Source organism: Chinchilla lanigera, unplaced genomic scaffold, assembly GCF_000276665.1.
Source record: "Chinchilla lanigera isolate Chin_1 unplaced genomic scaffold, ChiLan1.0 scaffold00058, whole genome shotgun sequence".
NCBI classification, from domain to species: Eukaryota; Metazoa; Chordata; class Mammalia; order Rodentia; family Chinchillidae; genus Chinchilla; species Chinchilla lanigera.
In genome coordinates, this window is record NW_004955459.1 from 9884889 (window position 1) to 9896953 (window position 12065).

At 35.3% G+C, this 12065-nt stretch overlaps 1 protein-coding gene across 4 annotated transcripts in view; it reads right to left on the minus strand.

Annotated features, from left to right (window-relative positions):
- Positions 1 to 12065, minus strand: part of Ptpn4 (protein tyrosine phosphatase, non-receptor type 4 (megakaryocyte)) — a 177972-nt gene that overhangs the window by 81468 nt on the left and 84439 nt on the right. For 2 of the 4 annotated variants that reach the window (XM_005397664.2, XM_013521058.1), the window contains 2 exons: positions 5448 to 5490; positions 5271 to 5349 (listed from right to left, as the gene is read on the minus strand). In XM_005397664.2, coding sequence (XP_005397721.1) covers positions 5271 to 5349; positions 5448 to 5490 — 122 coding nt within the window. Of the gene's footprint in view, positions 1 to 5270; positions 5371 to 5447; positions 5491 to 12065 lie in introns of all 4 variants that reach the window. The other 2 variants (XM_013521059.1, XM_013521057.1) reach the window with 1 other exon arrangement.

Below are 12065 nucleotides of genomic sequence, written 5' to 3' on the forward strand. Positions count from 1 at the left end.
CTGAGGTTGCTAAGAAATGGCACTGTCTTTCTGTTCTTGCTACTGAGTAAGAACCACTCATTATCAAACCTGGGCAAAGTCACTGGCAACTGTATAATGTTGGCAGAAGAACAAATTTTTGTTGTTAAATGTTTTTAAAAGGAATTTTAAGACTTTTGTTTATTCAACTAAAAATAAAGTACAAATCCCAAAAGTCAAAGCTCATTTAAAAGTCCTATCATTAATTAGCTCCATGACAACATTCAAATTACCAAAGAATATAATTAAGGTTCTCAGATAATCAGATATTCACTTTACACACACACACACACACACACACACACACACACACACACACACACACACACACACACACACCCTGGCTTTATATATGAATAAAGCAGATAAACTCCCTGCAAGGCTTAAAGCATGATATTATAAATATTTTCTACTTAATTCAGTACTGTATATTTCTGTTAGATCTAGCTGGCATCATAAAAGTTTGGGATGGGCTAGGAAGAAGCTAAGGGTAAAGTGCATGCTCAGCATGTGCAAGAGTCTGGTCTTGCATGAGTCTGGTCTTGGGTTCAATCTCCAGCACCACCACCAAAAAAATAAAAAAATAAAGTTGCCAAGTATGAGAACAATCTTATAGACTGAATTTAAGGGTATGTACAACCTCATTATGGTTTGTATCTAGATGTCCCCTGAAAGTCTCATGTGATCACAGGTGGGGCTTTGGGAGGTGAGTGGACCTTGAGGGCATGATACTCACCAATGCATTAGCCCAATGAGGAGTTTATAGCTAACTGTGATGGGGGGAAGGCAAAGAAGGAAGAGGTGGATTACTGCGGGCATGGCCTAGACGGTTATATCTCCCTCCTTCATCTTCCGTTCTTTTTTTTCTGCTTCCTGCCTCCACGCCATGAGCCACTTTTTCACCATACCCCTCTGCCACGTTGACCTGCCTTGGATGCAGCCCACTATGGACTAAAACTGTTACAAACTGTGAGCCAAAATAAACCTCTCCTCCTTTGAGTTGTAGGTGTCAGGTACTATGTCCTACTGAGAAGGAAAGTAAGACAATCTTTGATATGAGATTTTAAGTCCTACAAAAGTAGTATCAATACTTGTTGAATTTTACTTACATACTCATTTAATCACACAGGATTATTGCAGTAGAAACCAGAATTCAAGTCCTAGGCTATCATCTTATAATCTGAGGCAAATTACTTAAAAATTTACTGAAATTTCCTTCCATATTTATAAGAAGACCTAGGATCACTTGTCTAGTATATGTATCTTTTTAATGATGGCAGCTTTTGCCAATAATGAGTAACATTTAATAATGAATAACATTTAAACTGATGGAAGCTCTTTGACACCATTCTTTTCTCTCACACTAATTCAAAGTGGTACATCAACATAAAAAGTTATCACAGATTTCAGGCCTGGGGGGATCTAAATAAGTCCTGAAATTTAGCAGTTGTGGCCAAGGGTATCCCTGTTACTAATTATGATTACCACATTAAAACTACCCAAACACTAAAGTTTTAAAAGAGTATTTCTCAATCCTGGCTATATGAGAATCCCCTGAGGAGTTTATGCACATTTATGCTTAGATCACCTCTAAAACTTACTAATTCAGAATGTCTAGGGTGTGGCCAATTAGTATGGTTTAAAGTGCTCTCATCTTATTCTAATTTGTATTTAAAAGCACTGATGTACATCACAGTAATTAACTAAAAACTAGCCATGTAACACATTTTACCAAATATACCAGTTGTAAAATTCTATAGTACAGTGGTTTTGTTTGTATTGTGGTACTAAGAATTGAAACCAGGAGCTCACATATGAGGTCAGACTCTTATCACTGAGTTACTACTTCCCAGTCTTACTTTTTTAGAAGTAATTTTTAGACCCTAAATTGTACAGGTTGGCCTCAAATCCGTGATTCTCCTGCCTCAGTCTACAGAATTACCTGGATTACAGGTGTGTGCCACTATACCCAGCTTAGGGTTTTGAAATAAAACATTATGTCTGGTGAAAACAAAGATAACCTAGACCAGTGGTGGTGAACTTTTGGCACATGTGCTGCAGTGGGCTGTTTGTTATCACTGAAAGCTCTAAAAAGTTCACCATCACTAACCTTGACTGAAGAATTGAGCACAATTTTCAGTAACTGTCAACCTTAGTTTCAATTTCTTTAACTTCAAGATGTTATTTTGAGGGCCGGCATGGTGGCACATGCCTATAGCCCCAGTACTTGGGATGCTAAAGCAGTAGGATCATTGTGAGCTCAAGGCCAGCCTGGGCAACATAATGAGTTCAAACCTAGACTGAATTATATCGTGAGACCCTGTCTCAAAAAAAAAAAAGTTATTTTGACTTAATTATCAGTGAAACACGTTTATTCCCTGGTTATGTTTTTAGAACAGGTTATAAATGAAACAACACATTCAAGTTCCATTTAGAAATTTGGTTTTCTGAGTGAAGTAAATTATGAACCTGTTTGTAATTAAACTTATACAAACAACTTGCTTACATAAACAAAGTTACCATAAATATTAAATATGTTAGAAATACAATTTTATTTTGTTTTGTTTTTTTTTTTTGGTTTTTCTCCGGTACCAGGAACCGAACTCACGACCTTGTGCTTGCCAGGCAGGCGCTTTGCCGCTGAGCTAAATCCCCAGCCCAGAAATACAATTTTAAATTATTTTACAACTATTTTATATACTTAAAAGTCTAATTATATAGAACATATGCTCTGGAACATTTTATTTGATTTCAAGTTATTATATGTACCTGAACATAATAAAATACACTTAACACTGCCTTATAATTCAGAATATTCATTAATTCAGAGTAGTTACTTTGGAGTTCATGTAAAATTAGAGGGAAGTTTTACTCTACCAAGTATTACTTATTACAATAAAAGATCTTGTTATTTTCATTATTTAATAACAACAAAATGTGATTAAGGCCAAAAATGCTATTTAAAGGATATTTACATAATACAATTTTGTTTCTTAAGGAAAATTAGCTTGAATTCTACTGCTGGTTGCAAATGTTAGGGCTGCCTTTTCTTGAACCTATATGGCTGACTTTTCCTATCTAAACAAACAAAACAAAACAAAACAAACCCCTCAGCCTTCTTCAACAAACACAAAGAAAAGGACTCTCATAAATTTTAGTCTAATTTTTCCAACTTGGTTTAGTATTAGAAGATTCTACAGATTCTTGAGAATTAGTACCTTAGGCTGAATATCCTTAATTTAGCTTTTTTTCTCCTGTACTCCAGCACAGTATTCTAAACAATACCCAATATTCTAAAACTTAGTAATTTACACTGGTATACGTTCACCCATGTTAATAGCAGCACAATTGTCATAGCTAAATCTTGGAAACAACCCAAATGCCCATCAATGGAGGAATGGATAAAAAATATGTGGTAGTTTTAGACAATGAAGTATTACTCAGCTATAAAAAAAAGATAAACTGGAGGCTTTTTATAGGTAAATGGATACAAATAGAGACCATATTCATAAGTGAAATAAATTGGACCCACATGTGTAAACACTGTATTACCTCTCTAGTGTAAGAACATGAAAGAGTAAATAAAACCCAGAACGTACAGATATTAAGAAAGGGAAAAAAATTGCTCAAAAGAAGAATCAACTGGGATGAGGGAAAGGAGAAAAAGAAACAAAGAAAGAAGGGAAAATACATGTATGTGTACAGAAGGAGAGCTGGCACAACTGTACTGCTGATGTCTAATGGTTTATTGAAAAGAACAGTTAATGCTTTGTTTTTTTTGACCGATTTTGCATGCTTATATCTGGTAATCTCAACAATTAATTTGAGGACAACAATATGCAATATAACAACCATTGTTGAAACCCTATCATCTTGTTTGCTGAAACTCTGTATTGTTTGTAATTTTTTTGCTTTTATTTTTTATTCTCTTTAATGGTTTGATCAATCTTGCATTTTTACATCTGGTAATCTGACCAACTTCGATGAAAATAAAAATATTAATATAACAACCACTGTTAATCCCTATCATTTTGTTCTGAAACCCTGTATTATTCTTATTGTTTTTGCTTTGTTTTGTTTTTTGCCTATGTTGCTGGCATTTTGCTGTTGTTTTCTTAAAAATTACTTTTAAAATAAAAAATAAATACAATTTAATTTGTCTATAGGAAGCTATAGACATGAATTTTTAAGTATGACATCTATGTTTTGGAGTAATTCCAAAATTAGTTTATGTCCCCCCCTGAAGAAGGACTACTTTATTTCCTGATTATGTTTTGATGTTGATCTAAATTAGTTTCCTCCTGCTTTTTGGACCAGTAAGAGGGCTTTTAGGGATTAGAACCTTGGAGCCCAGAGATTCTTTTTTAAATTCCAGATCCCCCAAAACCAGAATGTGGTCACTGACCTATATCCTTATATTTAAGAATTTCAGAAGGTATAACATACTAATTCTTTAATCTGTCTTTTGTTTAACTGATTACTAATTCTGCCATTCAAATAATGCACAAGGTTATCATTTGTGTTATTTTAATAGTGACATTCATCACACTGTTAGTACTCATTTCTAACTCTGACCATTTCACTTAAAATTCAAGAACAGTATCAGATTCTCATTAGGACCATTTCTGTGTATTTTCAATAAGAAGTCACAATTAATACATGAGCTTAAACCTTAAACAGGCAGTAAGGTGGCCTGCACAGTCCTGGGTGTGGTAGGGTACCACTCATAACTTTCTTCATAAAGTCCATTATATTTTCTTAGAAAGAAAAAATTAAGAACATATAGCAGAAAGAGGTACCTACTGACCATTATTCCTGCATATGATGGTTACATATTCTATAAATTGTTTCCCTCAATGAAAAAAAAATATACAGATAGAAGTGCTTTTACATGGAGAAAAAAACTTTGAAAATTCTCATACTACGGATTACCCCTTGGACATAACTTCAGTGTCATTTCATTATTTTGTTTAATTATAGGAGCATTTCTTAACCATTGTTCACAAGTAGACAAATTACTAATTTGTATGGCTTGGGAGGCTATTTGTGGCTTGATGGGGTAGTCCTGAGGTTCTAATAATAAAAGCCCTCTTACTTATCCAAAAGGAGAAGAAACATTCACAAATTATTCTGTGTCCTGGCTGGGAAGCTCAGAATTACAACATGATAATCTATTTTTGTCTAGTTAATTTTCAAATTGCGTATTAGAGTTCTGACAGAATTTTCAAAAGACATATGCTCGATAAACCCACCTTGTATATTCTTCTTGTAACTTGTTGGGGTCACTTACAAAAAATTTGACTCTAAAGTTCAAACTGTGAGGAGATCCTCCTAGAAATAATAAAAGCAATTCTAATTAATTAGATTATATTAATCCTTTGTCTTTATAACATATACTTCTAAAACATCAAGTAAATGTGTATACTCACTCTTCAACTGCTTCCTTATTGGTTTGTTTGGATCCAGCCACCTCTGAAAAATAAAGAAGATTGATTTCATTTTTTCCTTGAGAAACTAATATTTCAGTTCTTACAAGTATGTTCCACTTGAAGATTAACATTAAAAACTGCATGTTTTAAAACTTCTAAGTGGGAAAATAATCATTAGATTATAGATAATATTCATATCAAATAACAAAATTATGCTAGAGATTATTGAAATGTATTTGGGGTAGTTGTAAGGTTTTGATTTGAATTTCTCATCAAACTATACAATAAGCAATAATTTCTATTTCAAAAATAAACATTTTTGTAACTAACAGTCTGAAGATATCTATAAATTTAGGTTTTTTTGGGGGGGTGGTTTCCGGTACCAGGAATCAAACTCACAACCTTGTGCTTGCCAGGCAGGCACTGTGCCGCTGAGCTAAATCCCTAGCCCCGATATCTATAAATTTAACTATTTTATTTGCTAAGTTTAAAAACTTCTTTTTACCTTTCATAAGATAAAACATTGGGCTTTATATTCATTTAAGAGAAAATGTCAACTACAGAACTTAAAATTTTATTCCATAAAATAAATTTTATAATTTTGACGATATTACTTAAAATTTTTTAAAAAACTTAAAACTCAACAATTTCCTAAGAGATATGTTTAGTTTGAGGAATGACTGCTTTTCGTGTATGGTTTTAAGCAGTCTCAATATTTGTGAATGCCAGTGAAGCTCTATTTCTGGAAAATTATAACTGAATTCACAAAACATTTCAACTGCCAACATGTTTCAGTTAAAAAAAAATTAAAGAACCCAAAAATGAGGTACTAAACATGGTAGTATTTTCAAAAGAACTACATATATAAATTATATATCACTGTTTATAAACCTAACTCCTACTAGCCATATTTGATTCCATGAAAAGCACATAAACATTTTAAATCTATTTATTTATCTGTGTGGTTCTGGGAGTTGAACGTTCTTTCATGCTAGGCAAACCCTCTGTCATGCAGCTACACCCCCAGTCCCATTAGATTTTAGTAAGAAACAGGTGGAAATAATCCATGAATTTTTCCATTATCTATAACATGTGACACACTAAATCCAGTTGATTGTATTTTCAAACTATTCCTAGAATTTACGAATTCTTCTCAATCTACTTTGCTATCTTGTTTGTGGTCTAGGCACTGACCATTCTCTCTTAATTTCTCTGTTTCTTTTTTCTTTCTTTCTTCATCCTCAACTGAGTAGTCTTTTAAAACATAAACTTGATTATATTGCTCCTTTGCTTAACATCTCTTCATAATTTCTCAGTGCAAGATTACAACACCTTGAATGGTCTTTTACCTTCTCATCTCAAATTACTAGGTCCACCCATGTGGGCTCCTTTCTCTTTCTCAAAGATGCCATCTTAGATACCCTAATTTCAAGCTTCCTTTTCATATACAGTATTCTTCTCTAGTTTTCCCATAGCTGACACCTTCCTCTTCATTATTGTAAATCCCACCACCTCCTCTAAAAGGCTTTCACGTACCACTCTACTGAATGGATGTCATGCAGCTCCCAGTTACTCAGCTTTTTCCATAAACAAACAAGGAACATTAAACTCCTTCATAACACTTACACAATTACATTGTTTGTTTTTCCTTTTTATTGCCTGTATCTTTCATTAGATTATAAGCTCCATGAGGTCAGGGTCAAAATCTGTTTCAGTCAACAAAGAGTACACCACCTAGTACAAGACTTGGCATGTAATATGTATAAAAATATTTATTCAAAAACTATCTAGACACCAAATCACTCAACAGTTGAAGGTAGTATCCATTCCCTTGCTAATAAATAGCTGTTTTTCAGCCTTATGTAAGCATTTGCTTACCATATCTATCCCTCCATTTACCTATCTTTCCACCAATCTATTAATCCAATGATTTTTCTTCATATTTCCTAGGGAAAATTATAAATTACATTTACTTTAATGTTGTCTAAAATCAAAATTGAGATCAATACTCTATCCAAACTCTGACTTCCTCATTCAGTTTCCCTTGAAAATATCCTAACATAATGGAAAGTCATAAACTACATTTACTTCAAATTTTGAGATCAATTAATATATCCAAAACCTGACTGCCTCATTCAGTTCTCCCTCAAAATATTCTGACATAAGAAAAACAAATATATTTACATACATAAATAGATGTGCTAACACAGCATAGAGGAGTATAATAGACACCACAAACTTAGACCTCAATGATTATATCAGTGAGAATAGGACTGAGGTTATTAGTTTAAATCACGAAGATAGAGCAATGCTATAACAAGCACTACTGGACACTAACAGTGGCTTTGGTAGTAAAAATGTATCATTAAGTCAAAAGAAAAATTGGAGAAAAATTAATATATAAGGAAACCCTGTACATTAATAAGAAAAAGACCAACACTTAAAAAAAAACAGGCAATGGATAAAGATAGTTTGTAGTCAAGGAAATAAAAATAGCATTTAAGTATATAAAAAGATAATCATAATTAGATAAAATAAATCCACATTAGGTTGTTTTTCAATTATAACATTCACGTAAAATTCACTTCATTTCATTATTAATTCCAAGATGGGCAATACTTTTCCATCCTTACAGATCTGTTCTCTTATTTCCTCCCACACAAAACACTTGCTTTACTGAGTTAGACTGCTGAATTTCCTCAAATATTGATGTCTATTTTGCTGATTACTTTCCACTGAGTGTTCCCAGTTAACTGGGATCACAGGATAACCTCACCAATCCAAGCATTCACACTTAGTGGTACACACTGGTAAGTGCTTTTCACAAGCCCAATGGATTGGGACTTAGTTGACCAACTAGCTACTTCTGTATGAGAATACCTCCTCCTGAATATTTCTGTCAGTCTCAGTAAATTCCCTCCCTGCTCACTGCTGAATATAGAACACTTCTAAAACCACTCTATTATTTAGTAGCTTCATGATCTCAGGCAATTTACTTCATTTCTCAGTATCACAATTGTCTCATCTATAAAATGAGGCTAATATTTGACCCACAATGTTAATAGGCTTAAATTGAATAATAAGATACATAGTACACTGTAAATCATCAATGTTAGCATGTGCAGTTGCCATCTTGCTACAAAAGCATTTATGTTTGCTTTTTCAAATAGGATGCTTATTTAATTTTAAATAAACTAAATACAGGATTTTAAGATCATTATGTAAGCTTGTCTTTGAAGCAATCCATGAAACAATGAAAGATATATGGGTAAAAATAAATAAAAAATTTTGAGTGAAGGAACCAGAAGCAGGATAGCTTCTTCAAACAGGATGATGAAGAGTTTTTCTTATTTACTGGTAAAAGGAAGCTGTTTCTCCATTAAATTTCATAGGATTTCATACTAGAGAAACATCTGTCAACTTATATGTTTTTTGATAAACATATCAAAGTGGATGTCCCTATTTGTATGTGTGTGATTATTTACATAGAGTATTCTAAGAAATCTATCAAAAATGTAGCAGAAAATGTCCCCCCAGTCAGTATACTTCAGTTTGCTAGTTGCCCAGGTAACAGTTCCAGTTCCAGTTCCTTTTGTCTCTTAGAAACAGCTGGTCACTGTGGCATATATTGTAAGAACCAAGTACTCTGCCTTTGTACTTCCCCTTGCAGACCCCATAAAAACTTCCAGCCCTGAGACTTTAGATCTGATATATTGGGAATGATCCCAATCAGTGCCATCGGTATAAAATAAATCTGCCTCCAAATCCTGGGTGTCATTTTGGTGTTTCTGTGTGCCGTTGCAAAGTAATGTTTATTTAGCAAGTTTCCAATATACTAGGCAAGATTACAAGCATTCTTGGGGTTTATCTAAGGAATACAATATAGATTTACCATTTTTATATGTAATCATCTGTGTAGAAAGCCTATGGATTTTTTTGTTTGTTTGTTTTTGTTTTGTCTTTTTGAGACCGGGTCTCGCTTTGCAGTTCAGGCTGGCCTTGAGCTCACTCTGTAGCCCAGGCTGGTCTAGAACTTGCAATGATCCTCCTGCCTAAGCCACTCGAGTGCTGGGATTACAGACATGTGCCATCACACCCAGCTATGTTATTTTAAAATGCTACTAGAATAAACAAATGCGTTAATTCTATTCCATTATGAACTCCCTCTACCTCAACCATATCAACAAGTTCTACTGATTTTACTTTTCATTCACTTCTCTTCATACCCTCCAGGCAATCATTAATTTTCCTAGTAACTTCATTATTCCAACCATTTTCCAACTGTATTAGTAACTAGCTATACTGTAACTGAAGCGATGATGTATCTAAAACGTAAAAGTCTAATGCTATTACACAAATAAATTCATAAATATATTAACACAGAATGAAAGGGACTTCATGATCTCATATACTGCTCAAAACTAATCTTTCACTGCTTTCTTCTTATTCTAAATACTACCCAAATTAACTTTTTTTCAAATTATTAAAATACAGCATTCCTGTCACTTCACATTGAATGTCTGCAGTGTTGCTGCTTCTTTTTGAAATGCTTTTCTGTATATCAGCTACCACCAGTTGTTCCTTTCCAAAGTAGAAGAGAATTAAAACAGAATAGAAAAATGGGGAGGGGAGGAGGAGGGGAGAAGAAAGATGTATTTGGCAAGATACTCAGGAGGTTTATGCAATAGGTAAGAGCCTAAATTAAGACACAGTATCACACTAGAAACACATGATACAAATATAAGAGAGAAATACTAATGTGAAATATAATCGAGTATTTTACTAACTATATTATACTAAAATCATGGATTCGTAAATACTGGTCATCTTCTATGTGACATTTCTGTATGTCCTAAAACCTGGTAAAATAAAGTAATTCAAGAACTCTGTTATGTAAAACAAAAATCTTCAAAGCATAAGTTAAATTATTCCAAATAAATTAAGTTAGGTTTTAGTAGTCTTGACAGTTCACCGATTTATATCAGTGATTTTCAAAATGTGGTTCTCTGGACCAAGAGCCTTAGCATCACATGGGAACTTGTGTGAAAGGGAAATTCCTGAACTCCAGAGTAGATCTTATGAATCAGAAACTATAGGCAAAGGGCCCAAAAATCTGTATTTTGAGAGCCCTTCCAGGTGATGTGCATGAGAGTTCAAGTTTAAAAACCCCAACGTTAAAAGATACAGAAACAGGAGTAACCAGTAAAATATCAAATCAGGAGTGCTCCGGGAGCTGCTGGACTCACGGTTCGAGTCTGTGCTTTGCTCACACCGCCATGGTTCCCAGCTGAAACTCGCGGAGAGAGCCAGATATTTCCCATCTACTTCCTGAGAGCAAAGCGGGTGACCCAAGACCCCACCGCCATTACAGACTAAGTCTCTCCCCTCCCTGCACCCATGGCAGAGAGGAGGTCCTAACTCAGAAGCCCCAGGGACTTCTCTGGCTGGGGGCGGGACGTGTAGCCTCTCCCAGCCGCCGCGTGCCCTGCGCCTAGTGAGTGAGTGCTCTGGAAGCTGCTGGTCCTGAGGTTTGAGTCTGTGCTTTACCTTTGCCCAGACACCCTAGTGGGTCGAAAGCCTGGGCAGTCTGTGACTGCTACCCATCCGGGCTGCATCTGGTTCCTGTATGTGTCCTGAACTGAGGGGAGACACAGAATCAGGTGGTTCACAAACTGTAGACCCTGCAGTTTGTGTCTGGATTATGCCTGTACCCTGAACTGCCTGGGAACATAGGTCCACTGGACCGGGATTGTCACACCAGTGCAACCCGTGTCTGGGTCGTGCATGTGCCCTGAACTGCAAGGCGACACTGGATCAGACAGTCGGCCATCAGCTGACACCAGTGCCCGTGTCTGAGAATGGGGATAACTAGATACAAATCAAAAAGTGCCGGAAAACCCGAGACTAAGTAGCACTTCTCAGAGGTCACTCAGGGGCAAACCTGACCAACAGGAAAACGAGGGTCACTAGTGGACTTGGCTGAGCAGCTACTGAAGAGGGAAACTGAGCTTTCTGCATCCGGTAGCAAACATGACAAAACAAAGGACTAAAACACAGTCCCAGAACTCCACCCCAATCAGAACAAGTCCAGGAGACATCAACACAGAACTTGGTAAACACATGCCTGAAATAGCTCAAATGATTGCAATGGAGGTAAAGAAACAACTCCATAAGGCCATAGAAGAGATGAGATCGGAAATAATCTCTCAGGCAAAAAGTGAAATGACAATAATAATGAAGGAAATGCTCAGAAAGTCTGAAGCAGAAATATGTAAGAAAAGAGAAGAACAAAGGCAAAGGTCAGAAGCGTTCAATGAAAAATATAGAAAGGACTTAGAACGCATGAACCAGATTCAAAGAGACTTCCAGGTAAACAAAGCTGCCATTGAAAGCTACCAAAACAGCTTGAATGAAGCTGAAGATAGAATCTCAGACTTTGAAGACAGCATGGCAGAAAGAAAGGATCAGAATGGCAGGAAGGCGATCCTGAAAGAAAGGATCTCGTAAAATCAACAAGTATTCAGGAAAAGTCAATTCAACAGCTGCAAGATGAGGCAAAGAGGAATAATGTACGACTTATAGGAGTCAATGAAACAGCAGGAAGCAACACAACTGACA